The sequence below is a fragment of the Monodon monoceros genome, unplaced genomic scaffold, assembly GCF_005190385.1.
Source record: "Monodon monoceros isolate NGI ecotype Baffin Bay Population unplaced genomic scaffold, NGI_Narwhal_1 Super_Scaffold_13, whole genome shotgun sequence".
Classification (NCBI taxonomy): domain Eukaryota; kingdom Metazoa; phylum Chordata; class Mammalia; order Artiodactyla; family Monodontidae; genus Monodon; species Monodon monoceros.
In genome coordinates, this window is record NW_021703769.1 from 61,057,796 (window position 1) to 61,081,561 (window position 23,766).

A 23,766-nucleotide genomic window follows, 5' to 3' on the forward strand; every position below is an offset into this window, starting at 1 on the left:
ATATAACCAATCTAGGCCTCAGTTTTCCCATCTGTAAAATGGGGTGACAATCCCTACCTCACAGGGCTGACGTGAGAATTAAATGTGGCATGTATGAAGACAGCTTAGCACAGAGTAAGTGCTCATTAAATGTTAGCTGCTCCAATGGTCTCTTCCCAGTGCCCTGCCTACACGCTCAGATCACCCCATGACCAACACCAGTCTCAAATCCCAGCCCCCACCCCCTACACTGCCCCACTCCACTTATGTCCAGTCTTCTCTGTGCTTTCACTCAGTCTGGAGCTCTCGCGTCTTCCCTATAATGGAAACAGCTGGTCTCTCAGGAGTTGCCTCTGCTGTTTCACCATCCAGTCTGCCATCCCCTTCCCTCCAGGATTGTCTCCACAGGACTCTTCCGAGTTGGCTCTCAAGTCACCAGTGGCCTCCTCCTCCTCCACCCCAAACCTCACACCATGTTCTCAGGCCATCCCCACCCTCCTGATAACACTCTGGCCTCTGGGTTCTCACCAGCTTCCTGTCCCTGGTTGCATTCCACCCAGTTCTGCCCTTTCTCTAGTTCTCCCTCTCCTCTAAGTTCATCTGCTCCCAGGTCTTTCAAGATCATCTTTAGGCAAATAACTGCCGTATCTTCAGAGGTGACTTCTTTCCTGAGGGACTCCAAATGTGCAGAAGACCACCTGAACTGTCTGCCCAGATATTCCAATAGCCCCCTAAAACTCATATGCCCAAAGCCAAGCTCAAAAACTCATTGTAGGGCTTCCCTGGTGGCACAGTGGTTGAGAGTCCGCCTGCCGATGCAGGGGACACGGGTTCGTGCCCCAGTCCAGGAAGATCCCACATGCCGCGGAGCGGCTGGGCCCGTGAGCCATGGCCGCTGAGCCTGCACATCTGGAGCCTGTGCTCCGCAACGGGAGAGGCCACAACAGTGAGAGGCCCACGTACGGCAAAAAAAAAAAAAAAAAAAAAAACCTCATTGTAACTCCTGGACATCCCTGGTGGCACAGTGGTTAAGAATCCACCTGCCAATGCAGGGGACATGGGTTCGAGCCCTGGTCCAGGAAGATCCCACATGCCATGAAGCAACTAAGGCCGTGCGCCACAACTACTAAGCCTGTGCTCTAGAGCCCACATGCCACAACTACTGAAGCCCGTGCACCTAGAGCCCATGCTCTGCAACAAGGGCAGTCACCTCAATGAGAAGCCCGTGCACCGCAATGAAGAGTAGCCCCGCTCACTGCAACTAGAGAAAGCCCTCGCACAGCAACGAAGACCCAACACAGCCAAAATTAATGAATTAAAAAAAAAACGCACTGTAACTCCTAAACAAGCTTTCTTTATTTCTTCCCTATTTCCAGTTTAACCATACAAACTTCCTCCCAGTCACCTAGGGCAAAAAACTCAGAATCAAACTGACCTCTACTTTTTACCTTGCCTGCTACATAAAACTAGTTACTAAGTCCAATTTCACTGACATCTGAAACTTCTGTGGTGTCTAGTTCCCTCTGTTCCGACAGCGTCTACTCAGAGCCGGGACTGGGGCACACACTCCCCCATGTCTCCCTCCCTTCCCCATTCACTCCAGCTCAGACACCACCACTGCCTGAAGTCTTCCCACCACCACACCTCTCCCCTCCCCTCCTTCCTCCGATACTTCAGTGGCTCCCACTATCCACGGGATAATGGCCAAGCTCCTGGTTCCTTCCACCCTCTGTAACCTCAAGGCCTTTTCTCCTTCCCACTCCTCCTTTGTAATGATAGTTTTCTTTGTTCTATACAATATATGGCAAGTGTCTTTTCCCTTCCAGACATAACAGCCCCAAAGACAAGGGCTGTCTTTCCAGCTCTGCACCCTCCACAGAGCCTTTCGTTCCACTAGTACTTGCTGAGCGTCTACTGAGCACTGGGCATTGAAGACATGGTGCTAGGTGAGACACAGTGCCTGCTGTCCTGGAGCTTACAGTCTAGAAGGTGCTTGAAAATGTCCACGCAATGAATAACAAAACTCATCAGCCAAGTGGGAAAGATGAAAGTACAGCTTTGGGGACTGAGGTCTAAATTTGCTAAAAATGAAAGATGTTCTTCAAATGTGTGTTAAAACTGGAATTTCAATCTGAACACCACTATCTTGGTCTTATTTCCTCTGCTAGTTCCTTAAGAGTTGCTACCAGTTTTATGCATGGAAGTCACCCATCAGTACTGGCTGGATCAATGAAAAAAGTAACCCCTACTTACTTTTTTTCATAGATATCTGTAAATTTAAAAAGAGGCAGACAACAGGCAGGAGCATCCTGAAGAATGGACATCGTTTCTGCACTGCAAGAAAAAAGTTTAGTCCATTAGAGAACAGACGACTTCCTCTCCGTTCCAAGTTGTATTTTAAAAAAAGAGTTCATAAAATTGATTACCATAATGTGTATGCAAAATAAACATACCCATTTATATCTCAGAGTTGATCTTCCAGAAAACCTTAAAGAACGGACTTCAGGAACAAGGCAATTAAACAATATTTAGTCACATATACTGGGATTTTTATCAGACTCAAGCATAGGGCTTTGCACACCTGTGTATCAGAAAGACACTGACTACTCACTGAGACACTTTATTAATTCAGAGCAAAGGGCACAAGAGCTTGACTGTCTCCTGCCACAGCGCAGTTCTATCAGACAGATTAGCGAGGAATCCCCACAGTTGAAGATACACAACTGAATACACTGGTTAAGAGTGACTGGCTTTAAGCCATAGGATTATGGATGATTTTTTTGTCTCCTGCTTCTTTTATGTTTCTGAAATTTTTAAATTATATTTAATGAGTATTATCTTTATTCTAGGAAATTAAAAAATAACTTAAAATGACGGTGAAGTTTGACTTGCGTATGTTATGAAATGATCATCACAATAAGTGAACATCCATCATCTCATATAGATACAAAATAAAAGAATTATTTTCCTTGTGATGAAAACTCTTAGGATTTACTCTCTTAACAACTTTCATACGTAACACACAGCAGTGGTCACTGTATTAATCATGTTGTACATCACTCCCCTAGTGCTTAGTTATCTTATAACTGGAAGTTTGTACCTCTTGACTGCCTTCATCCAATTCCTCCTTCCCCCATACCCCACCTCTAGTAACCACAAATCTGATCTCTTTTTCTATGAGTTTGTTGGCTTGTTTTTTGAAGTATAATTGACCTATAAACAGTATGTTAGTTCCTGGTGCACAAATCATTATACTGTCTGTACACCTTAAACTTACAGGGTGCTGTGTGTCAAAAGCATATTATGAATAAAACCATCACTAGATTCCTAAGATTAGTCTAGTCGTAATGCAGACTTACGGGGCTGGGTGTCTGTGTGACATTAAAGATATATCTGCAAGTTGAGAGCTTACAGCTTTGTAGATCTACCTGTTATAGACAAATCCACCTTCTACTAAGACTGGAAGGTAATATTTCAGACTTTCTAGGCTTATAAACTTTTACTGTAGAGGCCTACTATTTTTAGAACCTGTTCTACATATGTGGCATATTATTTTACTCCTAAGTGCCTGCCAAGTTTAAGCTGTACTTCATCTTTGATTAATGACTTGAACAAGGGTAAACTATTCTAGCTAGCTTATTTCTAACTTCTACCTTATTTCTAACTCTATCAAGGGAGAAAAAGCATTTATTGCATATGTGATCATCACAAGAGGGTTGGGAATGGGATAAAATCTATTTTTATTATTTCTAAAATTGTTTCTGGGCCAAAATGTTATTTCCTGAAATAAACGGCTTGTTTGTTCTTTACCTCAGTAAAGAAAGTGATTTATTAGCAGCTCCCGTGGCAAGTGAGACCAGGATCTTCTTGCTGCCAATCTTGTATCTGTGGAGGCTATTCACCGCACTGATTGCTTCTTGTAAGTTTTCCATCTGAACAACAGCTTTGAGCTGATAATCTGTGTGGGGGCTGAGCTCAACATTCTTCACCTGCAGCAGTAAAAAGGAAAACAGAATGCTGATCTACCCAGAACCCTGTCCTCTTAAAACTGAAGGTGACTCACTAGGCAACTGGTTTGTGGGCTTCAGTGCTGCCGTGAGGGAACCTGTCTGAACTGTGCACTTCCGCTGACCAGAACCTAAGTGAGCTAGGATGGGTGACCTTCAGGGATGTGACATCAGCCTAGCCTGCCTTGTGCTCTGGCACACAATGCTCTCCAAGGCAGGCTTGGGGCCAGCACATGCAAGGAGTCTTTTACGTCTTCTCCAGACCCTGCCAAAACCTGGGGCATAGCCATCTTAAGTTTCAGTAAAAGGTGCATTTTTAGCAAATTGCACCTAAAAACTGAATCAGATACCGTAAGACATTAACAAAAACAGCCAATATCATTTTAGAACCCTATTTCCATATTTTAGCAGCCAGAGCTAACTAAAACCCATCAGTGTTTTATTTCCCGAAAAGCCACTTAAATCCCTGCCCATGACCACAAGTGCTTCTATGCCAGGCTTCTTGCTCTCTTGGGCTGTATCCTAAAAACAGAATACACAGCACCACCATGAGCAGGCTAGAGGAAAAAGGAAGGTGTTCAAACTCGTTGAGTGACACTTACACCCTGCCTGTAGTTACGTGTGCTGAGTTAAGTGCACTCAACTTGAATGCCAGCAAGGGGTAAAACAAAGGCAAGAACAAGAGTGAAAAGGTTACCTTGCCGTGTCTAGAAAACGCTTCCTGCATGAGCTGCTGCAGCTCCTTCCGGGACAATCTGTAGTCTAGGTTGCTGATCTGGATATCAGCACCATTTGCAAATGGGTCTGGGCAGTCGGCACCAACGCTCGAATTTGCAGCGTTGAAAGCAAGCGGGGATGCTCTGTTTAAGAGGTTTGGAGACATACTCCTGCTTAAAACATACATAGGTTATTTTTAAAAACTGTTATTCTATTTATTCAGTTTATGCCATTTAGATTTTGTTTGAAGCTATATAAAAACAGCTTGCCGCAATATAATTTGGTTTTCAAATTTTTTTTTATCTTAAACACGCACTGATTTAGACTCATTGTCAAAAATACAACCTGTTGACTACCTTATTAACAGCAAATAAATTACTCAATATCGGGCTTCCCTGGTGGCGCAGTGGTTGAGAGTCCGCCTGCTGATGCAGGGGACACGGGTTCATGCCCCGGTCTGGGAAGATCCCACATGCCGTGGAGTGGCTGGGCCCGTGAGCCATGGCCGCTGAGCCTGCGCGTCCAGAGCCTGTGCTCCGCGATGGGAAAGGCCACAACAGTGAGAGGCCCACATACCACACACACAAAAAAATACTCAATATCCTTTTATTGGATTATTTAAAGCTAACGGCAGAAATTACAGGCAGGCCTAATGAATTAATTTTCCACTATGTGCATTTATTCTTAGGACACTGAGCATTTATTCTTAGGAAATTAGCTTGCGATATCAATGTAAATCATTTATCTCCCCCTGGCTCTGAAAAAGCCAGATATTCTTTATGTGTGTGTATGTCTATATGTGTGTGTGTGTGTGTGTGTGTGTGTATATATATATATATTTTTTTGGCTGCGCCACGTGGCTTATGAGATGTTAGTTCCCCGACCAGGGATCAAACCCGGGTCCTCGGCAATGAAAGCATGGAGTCCTAAGCACTGGACCGCCAGGGAATTCCCAATATATTTTTTAAATATAAAGATATTTTATTTATTTTTTGGCCGTGCCACACAGCATGTGGGATCTTAGTTCCCTGACCAGGGACTGAACCCACGCCCCCTGCAGTGGAAGCACAAATCTTAACCACCTGACCACCAGGGAAATCCCAAGCCAGATATTCTTGCTCATATATTGTGGCCCTTCTCCACGTAAGGAAATCTTTTACGTGAGTTTGTACATGTCATTTGACAGGTCCAAAGTCATGTTCTATAGTGAGTCTTCACCAACTCAGAAGAGCAAATACAATGCTAGAAGGAGCTCATGGGATGCATGAGCTCCTTCTGTTTTCCAAGGTTCCAGAATTACTTGGAGTGAGTTTAGAAAGCTTAAATAAGGTCGGTGTTAAGGTTGTTTACAGAGACCCTCGTTCCTCAAACAGCTTCCTGTAATTACCCCACGAATAAGAATAACCAATGCGTGTCTGTTTGGGCCTCTTCCTCAGCATGAGGCCCATGATGAAGCCATGAGGACATGGTAAGAACATAATGTGCCTCCCATCATTGCCCAAGGACTCCAGGACAGGTTTCTCTCTCTGACCTCTGCTTACCAAGACTCCCACGTGGAGGAGGGAGAAACAGCAAGAATCACTGCCCCCAAATGTTAGCTATCGTTACCAGTGGAAAAGGGGACTGGTGGAGGAGGGGTGGAAGATTTCTCTTTTAAATATGCACTTGTGTATTGCTTGAATTCTGTTAAACAAACTATTTCATAACCCCTTCTACTGCACACAACCACTCCTTGGATCAAGAACCACTCACCGAGAAGACCAAGACTGAGGCGTGAGCAGAGGACCCACTTGCCTGGATGCAATCAACTTGCTAAAAGCAGACGGGTAACTCACTTGGAACAGAGTCTCCTCTTTATCTTTTTTCTCTACAGGAGAACTGGTAACACTGCGGGTGCAGAGGTTCTCTTTTCTAGTGAAGGGAAACATTGCAGGGAAGAGGTCACTTATTTTCCTTCACATCATGACAAGCAGCTACAAGAGAGAATAACGGAACCTACTTCGGATTGGTTTTGTAAACAGATTCTGCCACCCCCGACGTTTTAGGTGTGGGCGCTGCAGCACTTGAATTTCTGTGAGGCGGTGCCACCGGCCTCAGGTGGCCTTGCTGGGGCTCACTGCTTCGAGTGCCAGTCTTCGACTCCATGCGGCATAGCTCCTTAAAACAGACAGAGCAAGGGAGTTTAACAGTTAAGCCCCCAGGATGTGTCAGACCTTGCACAGAAAACACCTGACTTTGAGTATCCTCGAAAATGTAGAAAAGGACACACCAAAAGCAAGTGAGCATATAAAACAGAGACCAAGAAAGCAAACCTACCATAAACTTCAGAAAGCAAGAGGTATCACAATTACCTGTAAACTTTTAACATTGGTATTTTTGGTAGCAGATCCAGAATTTGCCTGCGACCCTTTTCCAGGTGCGGCTTTGGCACTGGAAGATGGTTCACTTGTATCTTTGATGAGGCACAATTTTGGATTCTTAAGTTTTTTGGGAGACTTCGCTTTATCAGCAGTTGCATGTGAACTCTTTGTTTCACAGAGTTCTCCACTTTTTGGAGTAAATGACACGATGATCCTATTACCAAAGACATCTTCATTTTCCATTCGCTTCAGAGCCCGTTCTGCACTATCTCGGTTTATGAAGCGGAGGACTGCGCTGCAGCCTGTGATATTTAGCACTTTCCCGCCACAATTATCGGACAGGCGTCTGAGCCTGTTGCTGATGCTCTTGCCATCTTTATTTGCTGGTAGGTTATAAACATAGAGTAGAGTCTGGCACTGTTGATACAGAGGAAAAGTGTTACAGTGGGTTGACTCGAGGGCACACATTCCATTATAAACAAGAAGAACAGTGAGTGATCTCCAAACTTTAGCTAGCGACCTTGAAGGGGAGATAACAGAGATTTCCACGGGAGAGGGTAAACTTACTTAGACTGAAAAACATGGAAGAAGAGAAATGTATCTAAAATTATCACTCTGGCGAATGAGAAAAAAATATGTGGCAAGATCGAATGTACTGAATAATCGGTCTTTTTATTTTTTTGTAAATCATAAGGAATAAGGATCTCTACAGTGGGCAATCTCTCACCTAAAATACTACAATCGACTTAAAGGCCTTCCGGATTAAAAAAGTGAGTGCCAAACACAAGCGAAATAGAGGAAATGTAGCTATAGCCAAAAGACTAAAAACATAATGAAGAACAACAAAAGTGAATCAGCAGAGCAGCTCCAAAGCCTGAAGTAGGGCCTATGTATGTTACTCCTTGGGCCAGACTCTGGTATCCCCAACTGCGGATTATCCTTAGCATGTGTTTAATCTCCGGCCAGGCTCTGATCTTGTTGAGTATCAGGCAATGCAGTGGGGCCAGCAATGCAAATGCCTGAATCTGGGGGCGGGGCGGGGGGGCAGTCTCGGTTCTGCTGCCATCACACTGTGGGACCTCCAGCGGCTTGCTTACTTTTTCTAAGTGCTGACTTCCTCCTCTCTAAAATGAGGAGTTTGGGTGAGATCATTCCTAAAGTGCTTCTGTAATCCTAAAGTTATTAAAATACGTTAAAACTGCATTTCATGAATGGGATTGCCCACCCTTCTGGACCATCCACACTATAGCTCCTCTCTGTTATTACTGTTTAAAAGTTGCACATATAGTCTCCAGACAGCTTAAACACAAGCTCAGTGTTGCAGTAAACATTCTTATCCTAAACAAGACTATGAGAAATGCTCAGCCTGCTGGAAACATGTGCACTTTCTCCTGTCAAGTGGCTTACCAGGCTACAGGTGTAGCGACCACTACTCCTCATTGTGCCCATGCATGCCAGGGACCACAACCATAGAAAACAGGCTCAGAGGCCTGCTGGAGCTTCAGGATTAAGTGCCACAACTGTACTATCACTGCTTATTTGACTCCAACCACACCAGTATGTGCAAACCATCATCATATTCTTTACCCTTAAAACCTGGAAGCACAAAGAGTAATAACTCTCATTCCATTACTTCCATCCCCCTGGCACAAAACATTGCTAGCTTTGTAGACACTGGCAAGTGGTTGTCAGTAAGGTAAATCTGAAAGTCAGTTCCCTATGACATTGTGAAAATAATAAAAGCAAAATGCATACATATCAATTCTCTGAATATCTGTAAGAGAAGAAAGTTTCTAGGCCTGTTTCAAAATCTGGCCAGCCTACTACAAAGAACAGCCTCACCTGGGCTTGGAGACCCCTTATGAAGGGCTGTCTTGAGCCTCTGTAATCTCAACTAGAATATGGCAGAAAGAACACAAACCCACTTACTGGCATTTTTACTGGTAACCTGGGGGGCAGGTCGGAAATGAATTCTTCAAATCTGATCAGCTCATTAGCATGATGCAGCAGTGCTTCTGAGGCCTGGTTTTTATGGACCAAAATTATGTGGAAACCATGCCTGTGTCTCAGGTCACTAAGTTCCAATGCGAAATTGACATCAGCTGAAAGACAAGGTACAGCCCAACCCCCATCCCCAAACATTAGAAACACCTGACAGAGAGAGGTAACTCTAATGACATCTACTGAGAAGGAAGGAATGGCAGGATTGTATTCTAAGTTGCCACCCCCACCCCTTTCTAGAACAGGAACGCATTTCATATCAGAAGGATTAACATGGTAAGACAATTTTACATATACTTATACTGAACCCCAAGACACGTTACTTCCAGTAGTAAAAAGGAGCAAATGTTAATACTCTGAGGAGCCCCAACTTCATCTTAGATTTTTAAAATTAGCAATACGGGGCCCCCAGGATTAAAAAAATTACATTTTCTTTAATAAACTTGGCCCTGCAAGAATCCTTAATCAAGTTCCAAGGAGAAAAATACAGAAATCCACGTAGACCCATTTTTTTTCTAAACAGTTTTCAAAGATAAGCATAAAATGTCCTATGTATTTCAGTGTCTCTGGGGGCACATTTTACTTTAACATATTTTGGTTTCTATGATAATTCACACACAGTGAGTTTAGCTGAAATTAGCAGATGTTTCTACACTTACTTGACACAAGAACCACAGTGGCAGGAGCAGTGTGAGTATTTGCAAACCTTCGGAGGCTCTGGCGGAGCTTGTCGTCAGCAGCGTTCTTTGCAGTAGCATTGATGTGGGCAACGGTTACCTGCATTAATTTATAATAAGGACAAATGAGAAAGAGCTGAGGTTAGAAAATCACTACACATTCTGCCCGCCTCTTAATAGACAGTTCTTGAGGAAACTTTTATTATTACTGCCACTTAGGAACGGAAAAAAATTACAGTCAAATCTCAATAATTTCAACTTCAGTTCTCCAGACGAATTAACTGGATCCTTATCCCTAGTTTCATCTCTAATCTTCTGCTTTTCTGCTTCATCCATCCCCCTTTCAGAAAATAAAGAAAAGAAAGTGAAATGTGAAGTAAACTAGCTCTCTCTAGTATCTTTTGCCAACAATTTTGTGGGTGGCAGAGGTATGATATATAATTAAGGTACGATTTGGGGCTGTATTTGATGTCATTTCTATTCGTCGTCTATGGCTTCCACCATCAGGTGGTGGAAGAAGAGAGGCATCTGCCCCTAAGGGAGCTAAAATGTGTTTATTCCTGTTAAAACTATCAGGCTCATATTAAAGTCTCCAAAGGAAGGAAAGGTTTGAGAGGTGCCTCAACTACACACAATACAAAATAGGATTTATTAGTTTTCACAAGGAACAGAACTATATAATTTTAGGCAGGAATATGGCATATCAATGGAATTACTTGTCTGAAAGTCAAAAGAACTTGATTCTGGTTCCAGCTGAAGAGAACAGACTTTGGGGTCAGACAATCTGGATTTAAATCTAAGCTCATCCACTTACGGCCATATGATCTTAAAAAAGTTGCTTCACCTCTTGGGCCCTTTCATTTGTAAATTCCAAATAATAAATCCTATGAGCCTTGTTCACAAAGCAGTTATGAAAATCAAAGGAAATGATACATATGTAACCACTATACTAGGAAAGCACTAGTCACATATAAGCAGCCTTGTTGAAAGATCAGACATGATTAAATGATTTCTAGTACCTAATTAAGAGATAATCTTTTGCTATTTTCCTTTATTTATAAACTTAGCACAAATGCATATTATTAAACAAATTTTCAATTAGAATTCTTAAAAAAAAATCACACATGCTTATTCTTCTACCAAAATAGATAAAAATTCTTTTTTTTTTTTTACCTGGCAATTATTCAGTTCTTGAATAACTTCTTTGTTTTCTTTACTGATGTCACACACACAAATGAATTCTGCTTCTCTGTGGCCTTTAAAAAACTTCTCACGAATTCTTTGTACAACTGCAGTAGCTGAGCGGCCAGAGGGGACTGAGCAATTTTCAATATCCCAAAAAACTCCAATGGGGGGTAAGTTTTCTAGCACCTGTCCGGCTAGCGCAACTTCTGGTGACCCTTAAGAAATGTTAACATTTTCAATTACAATGGTAAAAAAGAGGTAAGACATTCAAATAAAAATAACAGGTAGCTACCTCTCATTCTTAGGGGCAGGAAAATGAAATTATTGACTGATGTTAAATTTAAGGATACCAACCTCAATGGCTGGTCTAATAAGACAAACAACCCCAAGTTGCCATAGTATCTCTAAGTGATTATTCCCATTTTTCAGGAGAGAACAAATCTAAAGATCAAGTCACTTTAAGCCCACAATAAATCCATCACAAAGCATGAGGCGTTCTCACACTGACCAGTTATGCTCCTCTGAACACTAACACATAGGTGAATGGATGCAGCAGCTCTGAGACCTGACCTTCATGCTCCACCCACACTTGTCTACCGACTCAGTGTGGGAGAACAATGAAGAGGAGATGGACCGTGAAGTTGTTATCATCCTTTATTTTATTTTTAAAGCACATTTGTTTGTTTGTTTGTTTCTCGTTGCGTCGCAGGGCTTGCTGGATCTTAGTTCCCTACCCAGGGATCCAACCCGTGCCCACTGCAGTAGAAGCTCGGAGTCCTAACCACTGGACCGCCAGGGAATTCCCTTGTCCTTGATTTTAAATGATTTTTAACACTGCATTCATATCTGATTCAAGTTTTTAAAAAATGTTTTTTAAAGATAAAATATATCAATTACTTTTTGGGGAAATGATCTTAGGTTTTCAAATACTGTTTTTCATCAGCCATTGCTAAATCTTTCTAAATACTAAGTACGTCTAGGGAGCATACAACCAACAAGTGTGATTATGAACCTAAGTTGACACCAAGTCCCTTCCAGCACTTATTTCTCCTAATATACTCCTCATTTTTCTATACACAGCTTCTGGTCTCAAATAGCATCAGCCCAACATTAATGGCAACTGACCTATTGGTCTATAAGGATAAAAAGATCTTTACCAAGAGATGGAAATGGAGACTCACACACAGTAGCTTTAGAACCACAAGGAATCTTTTTAAAGGTGATTAAATGCAGTGTTAGTATCAGGTATTGAAAACTAATATGCACATTTTACACCATACTGTCATTTACCAAATTTCGAAGCAGCTTTGCCTAGACTGGTCGCCAATAACAACGTGGTCTCCTTCCCTGTTCCTTTGGTTCCACAGCCATTACACAGAGGAATAGTAACAGGTGCAGTTTGAGTATTTGGAGGTGGTATATTTGGCCAGACTTTAGCAGCATCAATTATACTATTTCTTGCCGGCTGTTTTAAAATTTTTTTAAAAAGAGGAGGAGGTTTCAGATACATTATTTCAGAACCTAGAGTTACACATAACAACTGAAAACACATTCTAAGTGTTTCTCCTTTCCACCTGCTAACCTCTGATAAAACGTATTTTCAAATCACCTTTCCCAGAACTATCAGCTACCAATGCATAAACTCACTTCCAAAGTGACTTGAAATGATCAGGGAAGATATTCACATGATCAGACCTTTACATTCTGGGCCATGTGTCTGCTACGGTGGAGACCCTCAGACACACTTTACATAAAAGGAAGTACGTCTTTACCTGAACACTGGGTGTGACTGAGACCAAGTTTCAAGTTCCCCAAATTATTACAAAGGGACAACATGCAGTTTTACAAGAATGGGTCCATGTATCAAGTGAGTGTTAGCTATAAGACATCACAATTGTGCTCTAGCCTTTAAAGACTGAACAGAACACGAGGCTTTGCCAAGCTAGGTTCACACGTAAGAAGTAGATTTATTACAGGAGACTCTAAGAGCATAAACTAAATAATTACTCTGTACTTTTTTGAATGGTCCCTCCCATTTTACCCTTTGCTTTCTTTCAGGACCAGAAGGAGTTATGCTGATGGGGAGAAAGCCACATCACGAAAGAGTCTTTGACCCCACTCACAAGAAAGATTTTTTTCAAGATATATCCATTAGTATTTTTAAAAAGTCATTCCTCAAACCTTAGCTGCACCCAACATAACAAATAAAAAGATACAAACCTTGTTGAGGCAGTCTTCGCAGTAAAGTGAGCCCTTTAAACAAACCGGAGGTACCACATTTAGGTGCAAAGAGTTGGTGCATAAGTGAGGCGTTAGCTCCGACTGTGAAATGTGCTCTTCCAAGTGCCCGGGAGCCCCACTTGTGAAATCAGAACAGGGGAAATAGCCAGCGGAGGAGGTGCAGCCCTGGAGAGCTGGAAACTGATGCAGCTTGTGCACATTACCATGACATGACTGGAAATGGAGCTTTCCACAACAGGGCAGGTGTTTGCAGGGAGAGAGATTACTTTCTAGACACATGCTGGGAAAGTCACTTGCAACGCTGGCCAAACTGTTCCTAGCTGAGGCACTCTGGAGTGAAGATGCAGACTGGAAAGCAAACCCTGACCCCACCTGACACGTGACTGTCCTGGTGCTTTGCGAGTCTAACAGTGCGCCCGGGGGAATCAAGCTACCAGTCCCTCCGCCACCGCCACCACCAAAACGCATTGGCGAAGTGGAGGGGTCATTAGGGCAATGGGCACAGCAGCTTACTTTGGGGACAGTTGAAAGCTGTATTTTAGGTTGCTGAAGAGAATGGATATCTGGAAGTGGGACTGCTGGAAAAAGTTTAGAGCCAGCATGAAGGGGAGATGGTACATCCTTTAATTCCACAGCAACTTTCTTGTTCTCCATGTAATCTTTCTGAGAAAAGAAAACCAGAACACAAATTAATTTTATGAGGCTAGCTAGTGACTTGGGGTTACTCACATCTGATTGCATTAAAAAATGGAAACAGTGTTCAAACCTATATACATCACTCCGTCATAACCACACAAAATCACAACCACAAAAATGGAATGGCAGCTAAAACCAGGAGCATTCTTCAGCAGGAGGTGAACATTGAAACAGACAACTAAAATTACAACTGTATCCTTCCTGAATTTTAAGAGACTTGGGGAGGGGGTCTGTTTACATATTCAACAAGCCTGATTAACCAACCATGTCTCAGTGTCTTCCCTTTGATAACTTCCCCTTGCCTCTCAGTGTCTTCTGAAGACAAAATAGGTGGTATGAAAAACAACACAGTCATAATAGTATTCACTAAAGATGGCTTACAAGCAAAGCGCCTTGAGGAAAATACTTAATAGTTTGTGCAGTCAGAGCTAGGCGGTTTTAGTAAGGTCCTCCAGGGGAGAAGGTATCAAGCACTATGGATGAGATCAGCCATCTGCCCAAGTGGCCCATCCATGAATAGGTCTTAAACGTGTTGTTGCTGATGACATTTAGCAAACCCTGGGGTATCATGACCTAAAGCCATAATGCCAACAATTATTTTGTAACCAGTGGAAAGAATTAGAGTAATTAGAAAACTATCTGGGAAAAAGATAAAAGAGAAATAGTTTGTCATATGCCTGTAACATAGACACAGGAGGCTGGTATGCTTATAAAGGTTATAGCATTGCATTGGTGTCAGAGACCTGGGTTTGAATGTGATACTAAATAGTTTTATGACCTTGGGTAAGTGACTTAACCTAACCTCTTTATGCTTCAATTTTACCATCCTTCAACTGGGAACAACAGAATGTACCTACTACATTTGTTAGAAGGATAAAATTAAATAGTAAACATAAAGCACTCAGCAGAGTACCTGGCCACTGAAAGGGGATCCAACAAATCAACAACATTTATTGGCTGAGTGCAGGCACTATTAAGATGAAGGGGATGCCCTGATATAGTGATTGAGACATGCTCATCCTTTAGAGCATAGAAAGGTCCATCTGACTGCTATGATTTCAGTCCTTCTGCTATGGGAGGGTATACTAATACGGGAGAAATTTGGATTTTCAGTTACTTTTCCTAAAAGGGAGGTAATAGCAATGGTCTCACCAGCCAACAAGCAGTGTGTTCTGCCCTCTTGGTAATTACAATTCAGGCTGGAAATTAACTCACTGGCATTATGATTTATATAGATCTGGCTCTTATGGGCAGGGTTACTGTGAGTTGGTCTTCCTGAACGTACTCAATTCTGGGTACCACTGACAAAATCGAGATTCTGGATCTGTAAATGTGACAGTGCAATTCCGTGTCCTGTGACTCTGTTAGGGCTAGATCTGCCACCCCAGGACCCTGCTTGAGCTGCCAGCCCTCAGTGCAAACTGTCCCTGAGGTAAAATACTTCTGAAATAACTCCAATTACTGATGCCATGCGACAAAGGTAACTATATAATGAAAAACTGGAGAAGACAGGGAATAGATTTTTTTTTAAGTCATTATCAATACCCTTATATAAATTCATAGTAAAGTCTCGTTTAAATCCCAAGTACAATAGCAAAAAAAAAAAGTGATAACGATGAAGGAAATAAAATCAGAAAACGTCAAAATCACTACGAAAAGACAAAAGAAAAAGTTCTAGACATATTTAAATATTCAAGAGAAATCTTGAACAGAAAAAGACTATCAACAAATCCTATCAATCTTACCTTGATTTTAAGACACAAAACTCAGAAGGCTACCGTAAAACAATATCTATTTTGTACTTTCCTCCGGTCTTACTCTACAATGTGGATTTTGTCTTTGGAATCTGTGACGTTAATGAGAAACAAATCTTTCCAAAATTTTAACATCAAATATTTAAAGCATCTATTGTTGCTTAGTGTGTAAGTACAGGAGTTAAAAAATTGTGCCTTCATTGAGTCAGGAATTACAATAATGTGCTACAAGGAGTAATATAAGCAGGATGCAAGAGAAAATTTAGCACAGACTCCAGGGAGAGAGACTGCCCCAGACCAAATGGATCTCTCATCTATTTGCATTAAGAATTTGCTATGTCCTTAGTCTTGCACATAGTTACCGTTTGGGGACTAAGTGGCAACGTTTGCTCAGGACGAGAAAAGCAATTAGAGAATTTCCAAAGCCATGGCTTAGCATCATTATCTTGTTGAAGCCATCCAAGTGTTCTACTGCAGGAGTTCTCAGTTCCGTTTCCTTCCATCATACAGCCATACAAAGTGGTTCAACATTCTTTCATCTTTCTTTTCTTTCATTCTTCCACCCTGTTAAGAATGAGATTTAAATATTATTTATTCGCATAAGTACAAATTTTATTACTGAAATCTGAGACTACAACTATATTTATGGTGTATAGGTCATTGCAAAGAGGGCTGATGGGACCAAATCCAGGAACTCTTAATGCTGTGATCAAAGACTGAGTTTTCCATAGGATGTAACAGCCACTCAGTGGTGCTATGTTTTCCTGATGGAGATACAAGATTTAGCCACTCATATCCAGGATTAGTGATGTGGGAAAGTAAAAATAAATGTAAATGTCTTCCAAGTTAAGAAAAAAAAATTATGGTGCAATGGCTCCCAACAAGTCAGATCTTAAGGAACACAAGTAGAATAGCTATCAAAACATATTACAGCTTACTAAAATTGGTAAACTTGGTTGACTATTTATGCTTGAACCCTAACTACATCAACCTGATTTTTTAAAAAGTCTATCATCTTCCATTCCTTACGTTTCATAGGTCTTCAAACAAAAATGAACTCTGGACGAGCCCTATTTCTTTTCAGCCATGCTTGAGAGAAGTAGCCACATCTTGGACACCTGCATAACCGGGAGAGAAACCTCTCCTCTTCACTTGGCTGGAGCCAAGCTCCTCCAGCCCACAGCAGATGTTTTCTATATAATATTTCTTAATTCTTCTCGACTATCCCTCAGTAAACACTCTACTTGGGAGATTCATAAAGTTAACAGAAGACAGCATATAATTTGAGTAAAAGAACAACCACATGTCCTCATTCCCAATTATGTAAGATCGTGAAATTGATTTCAGAGCAACCTATCCCACTGTGTCTTTGATATGAGTATTGAAGGTCCAAATTAAGTGACCTCTGTGGACTTTGAATTTGATTCGGCTACAAAACAAGTCGAACCAACCTCTTAGTTTACTTGTTATGAAAGTGGAATCTGCTATACCACCAAAAATCTAACAGAAATCTCAAGTCCCAGATGTGCTCTTATCTACTCCAGAGCAACAACACTCTACAAGTCTTAAATGATACGATAAAAGCAGATCCAATCAGTAGTAGCCATTGGGCACAGAGGCGGCCTGCCAGTGGTAAGGACAAGGAAGTCTCATTTCCAAGCCCTCGCCACCATGCCCCAACCACCTCCTACTCTTACCGACAATGGCCATTTTAAGGTTATTAATTTATCTTTCAGAAATTTCTGGGCATATAGAGAAGAATTTCTTTTAGCTATCTCCCTGATAAGATGCTCTTTTCAAGAGATTTTAACATCTACATAGTCCAGTGAGGGGAGAGATGACTATATAAGCACTATGTCTAAGATATAGGAAAACCAATCACAAAAAGCAGGGGTAGGCAAACTACTGCCTAAAACTATAGCCAAAACCGGCCCACTGCTTGTATTTAAATGGCCTGCGAACTAAGAATGTGTTTCACATTTTTTAAATCTTGGGAGAAATCAAAACAATATTTTGTGACAAAGCTACATGAAATTCAGATTTCGGTGTCTACGACTAGTTGTATTTGAGACACAGCCAAGCTTACTGAAGTCCTATGGCTATGTTTGCACTACAACTGCAGAGTTAATTATTTGCAACAGAGACTGTAGATCATATACCTACAGAGCCAAAAATATTTACTATTTGGCCCTTATGTAGAAGCTACAAAACTTTATTAAGTTTCAGTTTCTTCCTCAGTCAAGTGTGCCTAATTTCTCCCCTGCCCACCTCAAAGCATTACTATGGGGGAAAAAAATCAGATAAAAAATGCCACCATCTGTTTGTCTTCACCGCTGTATGGCTTGTGCCAAGCACGGGGCTCCTACATAGTATATACTAAGGAAATATTTGTTGAATGAGGGAATGAATAAAGCAGCTATTTACCTACAAAAACTGGAGCTAATCTGGAGACAGAGATGGAGTTAACTGCCACAATGATAGTAAATTATGGTACTTGTTCTTCCTATTAAATACAGACCTCATATACCCTATCTTCTCTCTAGAGCCTAAGAATTTGTGATGTTCACGACATACACAACTTCAACATGCTCTCTCAAGCCCCTTCAAGGCCAATCCTGAAAGTGAGCTAAGGTGTCAAGTAAAATACAGTTTACAAAGCTTTTTTGTTTAACATTATTTATTTCCTCATTCAGCAAATATTTACTTAGTATCTACTATGTAGTAAGCCTGTGCTTGGCACAAGGCATACAATGAAGGAAACAACCAGACACTGCGATCCATTTATGTCATCTTTTTTCCCACAGTAAATCTGTGAGAAAGACAAGGGAGAAATTAGCCACATTTTTACAGAGGAGAAACAGAAGTTAAATGAAATTATGTAACTTGACCAAGATCACACAATAGAAAGGGAAAAGAACCAGGCTTGTCCACCTCTTTCTATCACACCAAGGTACCTCTGGTATCGCTCAACACAAGCAACAGAAAGTATAAACGTATTAGCTTGTTAGTGGCCTGCACCCGGAAATTTTCCTAAATATTCCTGGGAATGACATGATGTAATTCAGGTAGTCAAAGCAAGTTCTGTTTGATTTGAGTGGAAGTCTCACTTCTGCCATTATCTCTCAGTCTTTGAGCAATTCAGATAGTGGTTGAGAGCCCAGACTGTGACATCAGACTGTCCTTCTATCAATCCCCAAATCTGCCGCTTCCTATCTGTGCAGCTTTGGACAATGCGCAACCTCTCTGAACCTCAGATCCCATCTGTAAAATGGGCCTGATGATAATAGTAGCACATTCATAGGTTGTTGTTTGTATTAAATGAGACAAAGTAGAAAATTTAGCAGTGGCCTTCTCTCAACACCCAATCTAGTCCTCAACACCCCACATCACCACATCCCATTCCTGGGTATTTCTGTTGTTTTTCACAGTTCTTCTTCCTAAAATTATCTTAGTTGCTTGCTTTTTTATTATCTGTCTCCCCCACGTAAATATAAACTCCATGGTAGTACATATGGATGTTTTCTTATTCATTATTGTATCTCCTGCACCTAGCACAGTGTCTGGCACCCACCAACAACTGCTGAATGAATGCAAAGTTCAATAAATGCCTCAGAAGCCCATTTAGGTTTCAGTTTCCCTGTATGCAAAACAGAATATTTACGCTCAGAGATGTTAGAAAGTACAAAAGATGTAACTTGAAAGCTCTAGGTAATAACAGAAAGGTGCCAGGGAAACTCTAAAAGGTGTATCACAGTGTCGCAGTACAATTATTGGGAGTGGTTCAAGTCCTAAGACAACTCAACGCTCAGTCAAGCCAGAGGCTACACCCTAGGGAGTGCTGATAGACCGAGGAGGGTGCAAAACGCTGGGGGGCGGGAGGGTTGCAAAAACACCAGCTGTTCTCTTCCTCTCTTAAACTTCCAACAAGAAGGGTTGCTCTCCACACCTGGAGGGCCCCAAAGGGAGAAAGGAGACAAGTGTGGGCAGGGAGCCAAACACCCCCAAAGGGCAGCAGAGGCGCTGCAATGACAGTCGTGAATTGACCCGAAAGGGAGACAACTCGAACCTGTAGCGGGGGCTTGCCCGGTGGGTCCCATTCCTTCCCCTCATACCAGCCAACCTCCCCCACCCCCGCCGGCAACAGGCAAAAGGAGGGGACGCTCTCCCCCTCTCCAGCCTGGTGGCCCCAGAGCACTGGACGCGTCGGGGACTACTTCCCAGCGCTGCCAGCAAACTCACCTCAGCCGCCGGCTCCACCTCCGCTCACATTCCGGCCCCACCGCCTTCCCCCCACCCCCCCCAGGCCCTTTGTTTTGATTCCCGACTCCGCAGCTCCCGCCGCCGCCGCCAAGCGCACCCTCCACTTCCGCTTCCGCACCGCACCGCCCCTGTCGCAAAACCGACGCCCTTCTCTCCTCCCTGCCTCCGCCCCTTCCTCCGCCCCTCCCCCGCCGCCGCGTCCTCCCCGCGCGGGGCGTGCTGGGAACCCCGGGGGGGGGCGGGGCCTCGCGGCCCTGCAGCCTCGTCAGGCTCAGTCCCCTCCCGATAAACCCCTAAATAGGGACCTTCCCGGGGGCCTACCCCGGCTTTTTTGGCGAAAACCAACAGTTTAAGAAAGCCTTGCCGCTGGCTTGTCGTTGTGACGTGGGAAGGAACCTGAAAGCGGAGATTTAGGGTGCTTGTGAGGTGGAACCCGGGGAAAAAATCTGCCAACCGGGATTTGTCACCGTTCAGCTCTTTCGGGCTTTTGAGGGAAGGCGACTTAAAAGGGATTTTGATGAAAAACCTGATCGTTTTGGCTTTTTTTCTCTCTTACTCTTGTCACGTGATGACCCTACTTTTTTTTTTTTTTAATTAAATGACGCATATTTGCTACAGCATCCTTCATGTAGTGCAACCTAGCGGCGAGTGGAGAAAAAAATAACTGCCAACTGGGCTGCCCGCGAGGTCCTTCGGGCCGGCAGGGCGCCTCGAGAAGTTGTGATCCAGCTGGCAAAAAGAAAGCCTGTGCCAAGACTAGGCTGGATTTTGTCACCAAAAATTAAGAGGTCCTCGTGACTTAAGTAAGAAAACGTGATTTTTTTAAGTCCTGGTCCAAAGCTCGTTGCAAATGAATACAACTTTTCCAGTGCCCACTTAGGTGAGCAAAAAGGAGACTTTATAGTTGCAAAAGCCATGTGAAGCCAATAACAGCTTGTGTTTTTGGTGACTAGATTTGCCATGTTTGGGGTTTTTTGGTTTTTTGGGGTTTTTGTTCTGGGTTTTTTTGCTTCAGATTCTTTACTTATATTTGAAATTTTTAAAAAATTGTTTTTAAGTAGGCACAACGGACATTTCTGAAACTACCAGCTGCTCACTATTTCCTGTTGCAAATTGGGAGAAAAACAAAGCATATATATTTTAAATCTAGACAGTTTACGATGCAATAGCCGAATGCTACGTAAAAGATTATTTCTGAAGTTTGCTAAGAAACAGGTTAACTTTGCATAAGGATCAGCAAGTAAAAATTGCCAAAAGAGAACTTTTTTCCCCCTGAAGTCTGTACTGTGAGGCAACTTCATGAGGCAATCCACATTAAGTGGGGGAGATTTCAGGGGAAGCTGATACATCCCTGTAGACGTCCTTGTAGACAGGTATTGTGGAGGGCAAGATCAAACACATAGCTGAAAAACCCTTTGTGCTTGTATTCCATTTCCAGAAGGCAGATGACAAGTCCACACATCATCTGCCTGCTTAGGTGTTTATTACTGCTGAGTAAATCTTCATTGTGTCTGTGTGTGGTAGTATTCTCCAAGTGGGAATTAGAACAGATGAAAAACAACCCTGTTTCTAGCGTTTTGTTTTTTTCACAGTACCAAAAAATATGCTTCTCTTTAGAGATTTTTTTCTCTCCTTTTCATTCTAGTTGAGTATCTCTGAACACAGACAGTACTAACTAAAAATATAAAAAGGAAACAAAATAATTGTGGATTTTAAAATTGCTTTTTAAAAAAGGTTGTAGCCATAAAATAAAGATCAGACACATTTTGTTTGACATTGCTTGGCATTCTTTCAAGTCCAGAGCTGTGCCTGGTGTCAATAAGTAAATGCAGTAAATAAAAATGTTATCAATCATAATGGAAGGCTAATGAAAAGTTTAGTGTTTTGAAATAATAAATTATGATGGTAGAATTTAAGCAAGAGAAACCCAACTTTCTGCTCATTAATATCTGAAAGCTACAAGGAAAACAAATTGAATAGAGAGAAAAAAGTTTTAAAGTATACCAAAATTTCCCTTTCATATTTTTAAGGTTTTATCCAATAACAAACCCATTTACCTAAACACCTATTCCTGAAGAGGAGTTTAATGATAATCATTTCAATATCTTCTCCCTTTTATTTTTAATGGAAAAATGAAGGAAATTGAAAATCAACTGGTTTAAATGATTTAATGTCATGTAGTCAGTACTGATAGCTCATCAACTTGTGGTTCAGTTTATCTTTAAACTGGGGTGATTATTCTCTGCCCAGAAACCTCACAGAATGGTGAGGCTCTGGAAAGTGTCAAGGGGGTGCAAATGATTTATTAGCATTTGGGGCCAGGATGGAAGTTTCCTAAAAGACACTTTGATACTTAACCCCGTTGATGTAAGTGGTAGTTCCCTTTTGCATCTCTGAGCTTCTTTCAGGAAGTAGCAAGGAGTCGAAGTAGAATTAAAGGTCATTCTTAACCATGGCAGGGATGCAGGAGGGATTCTATGACTGGTTGGAGGCCTCAAAGCAGCTAAGATCTCTGCCTGTAGCATTGTGCTGAAGAACACCAGTGTAGGAGTCAAACAGACCCAGCTTTGAAGTCTGATTTGTTGTTTATTAATTGTGAAACCTTGGGCAATGCATTTAACTTCCTGTACCCTTTTCTCAGCTTTAAAATGAGGACCATAAAAGTGCTTTCCTGTGGTTCTCATCATCTGGGTCTCAGCTCCATTGTCACCTGGTAGAGTGGCTTTCCCTGACATTCTATCTGCAGGGACGCCTCCCCAGCCCCTTTCTATCATATGACCTTGCTTTAGTCATAGCACTTATTAGCATCTGACATTATTTCACTGTTTCTGTTTGCTGATTTAGTGTCCTTTTAGTACTATAAGCCCTTTGAGGACAGGTGTCTTGTCTGACATTTATTTTGATATAAGTGAGTGTTCAATAAATATTCGTTGGTGAACATCAAGAAGTTAGCATTATGCCTGACCTAGATAACCAATTGAAAAATCATGATCACTACATAGATTGTACTTAACTATGTGCTTAGGCACTGTCCTAAACGTTTTGCAAATGCCAAGTTGACTCATTTCGTCTCTGCATAACCCCATTTTATAGATGAGGAAAGTAAGTCACAGAGAGAATAACTTGCCCAAGATCACACAGCTACTAAGGGACAGAGCAAGGATTCAAAGCCAGCCTCGAAAACAAACTCCTGTAAAGGAGTTTTGCTGCCTTTGAAGAAGAAGATAATGATGTGAAAATTGTTATATTGGTTGTGGGACTTCCCTGGCAGTCCAGTGGTTAAGACTTTGCCTTCCAATGCAGGGAGCGTGTGGGTTCTGGGTTGGGGTTCCATCCCTGGTGGGGGAGCTAAGATTCCCACATGCCTCCCAGCCAAAAAACCGAACATAACATAGAAGCAATATTATAACAAATTCAATAAAGATGTTAAAAATGGTCCACATCAAAAGGTCTTAAAAAAAAAAGAAAATTTTATATTGGTTGTAAAGTTGTGGGGAGGACCTGGGGCATTGCTTATCCTCACTGGACCTAGATCTTTGTCCTTCTATCTGCTTTGGGGAAAAGCCAAGAACAGGAAAATGCAACCGGTGTCAAGGGGAGGGAGTCATATTTTCTTGAAGTGCGTGGCCCGCAAATCCCAGCCCGTCCCCCCGATGTCCAGGGAGCACCCTTTAGCCGCCAAGGCGGGCCAGAACCCTGCCCAGCAGCGGAAGCCTCCCAGGGCCCCTCCCGCCAGCCCGCCCAGGGCCGCCGCGTGGCCACGCCGCGCCCGGGCCCTGGGAAAAAAGTTTCCAAAAGGCGCTGCTCGGCGCTGATTGGCCGAGGCAGACGCGGTCCCGTGGCGCGGCAGCCAATGGGCGGCGCCGGCCGCGGGCGCGGGCGCGGGCGC

The 23,766-nt window shown here is 42.4% G+C and overlaps 1 protein-coding gene and 1 non-coding gene across 4 annotated transcripts in view; one reads left to right on the plus strand and one right to left on the minus strand.

Annotated features, from left to right (window-relative positions):
- The window catches only part of MARF1 (meiosis regulator and mRNA stability factor 1), a 40,660-nt gene extending 20,679 nt beyond the window's left edge, over positions 1 to 19,981 (minus strand). For 2 of the 3 annotated variants that reach the window (XM_029221606.1, XM_029221604.1), the window contains exons 1-13: positions 19,857 to 19,981; positions 15,980 to 16,181; positions 13,147 to 13,830; positions 12,217 to 12,391; positions 10,915 to 11,141; positions 9,724 to 9,841; positions 8,993 to 9,165; positions 7,055 to 7,480; positions 6,703 to 6,860; positions 6,456 to 6,614; positions 4,684 to 4,876; positions 3,790 to 3,968; positions 2,233 to 2,313 (exon numbers count right to left, since the gene is read on the minus strand). In XM_029221606.1, the coding sequence (XP_029077439.1) occupies positions 2,233 to 2,313; positions 3,790 to 3,968; positions 4,684 to 4,876; positions 6,456 to 6,614; positions 6,703 to 6,860; positions 7,055 to 7,480; positions 8,993 to 9,165; positions 9,724 to 9,841; positions 10,915 to 11,141; positions 12,217 to 12,391; positions 13,147 to 13,830; positions 15,980 to 16,123 (2,717 nt within the window). In that variant the 5' untranslated portion in view covers positions 16,124 to 16,181; positions 19,857 to 19,981. The remainder of the gene's footprint in view (positions 1 to 2,232; positions 2,314 to 3,789; positions 3,969 to 4,683; positions 4,877 to 6,455; positions 6,615 to 6,702; positions 6,861 to 7,054; positions 7,481 to 8,992; positions 9,166 to 9,723; positions 9,842 to 10,914; positions 11,142 to 12,216; positions 12,392 to 13,146; positions 13,831 to 15,979; positions 16,182 to 19,856) is intronic. The other variant, XM_029221605.1, reaches the window with a different exon arrangement.
- Positions 16,272 to 16,398, plus strand: LOC114895077. The gene has a single exon (XR_003793389.1). It is a non-coding gene; the product is annotated as a small nucleolar RNA SNORA25 (small nucleolar RNA).
- Positions 19,982 to 23,766: the final 3,785 nt, after the last annotated feature.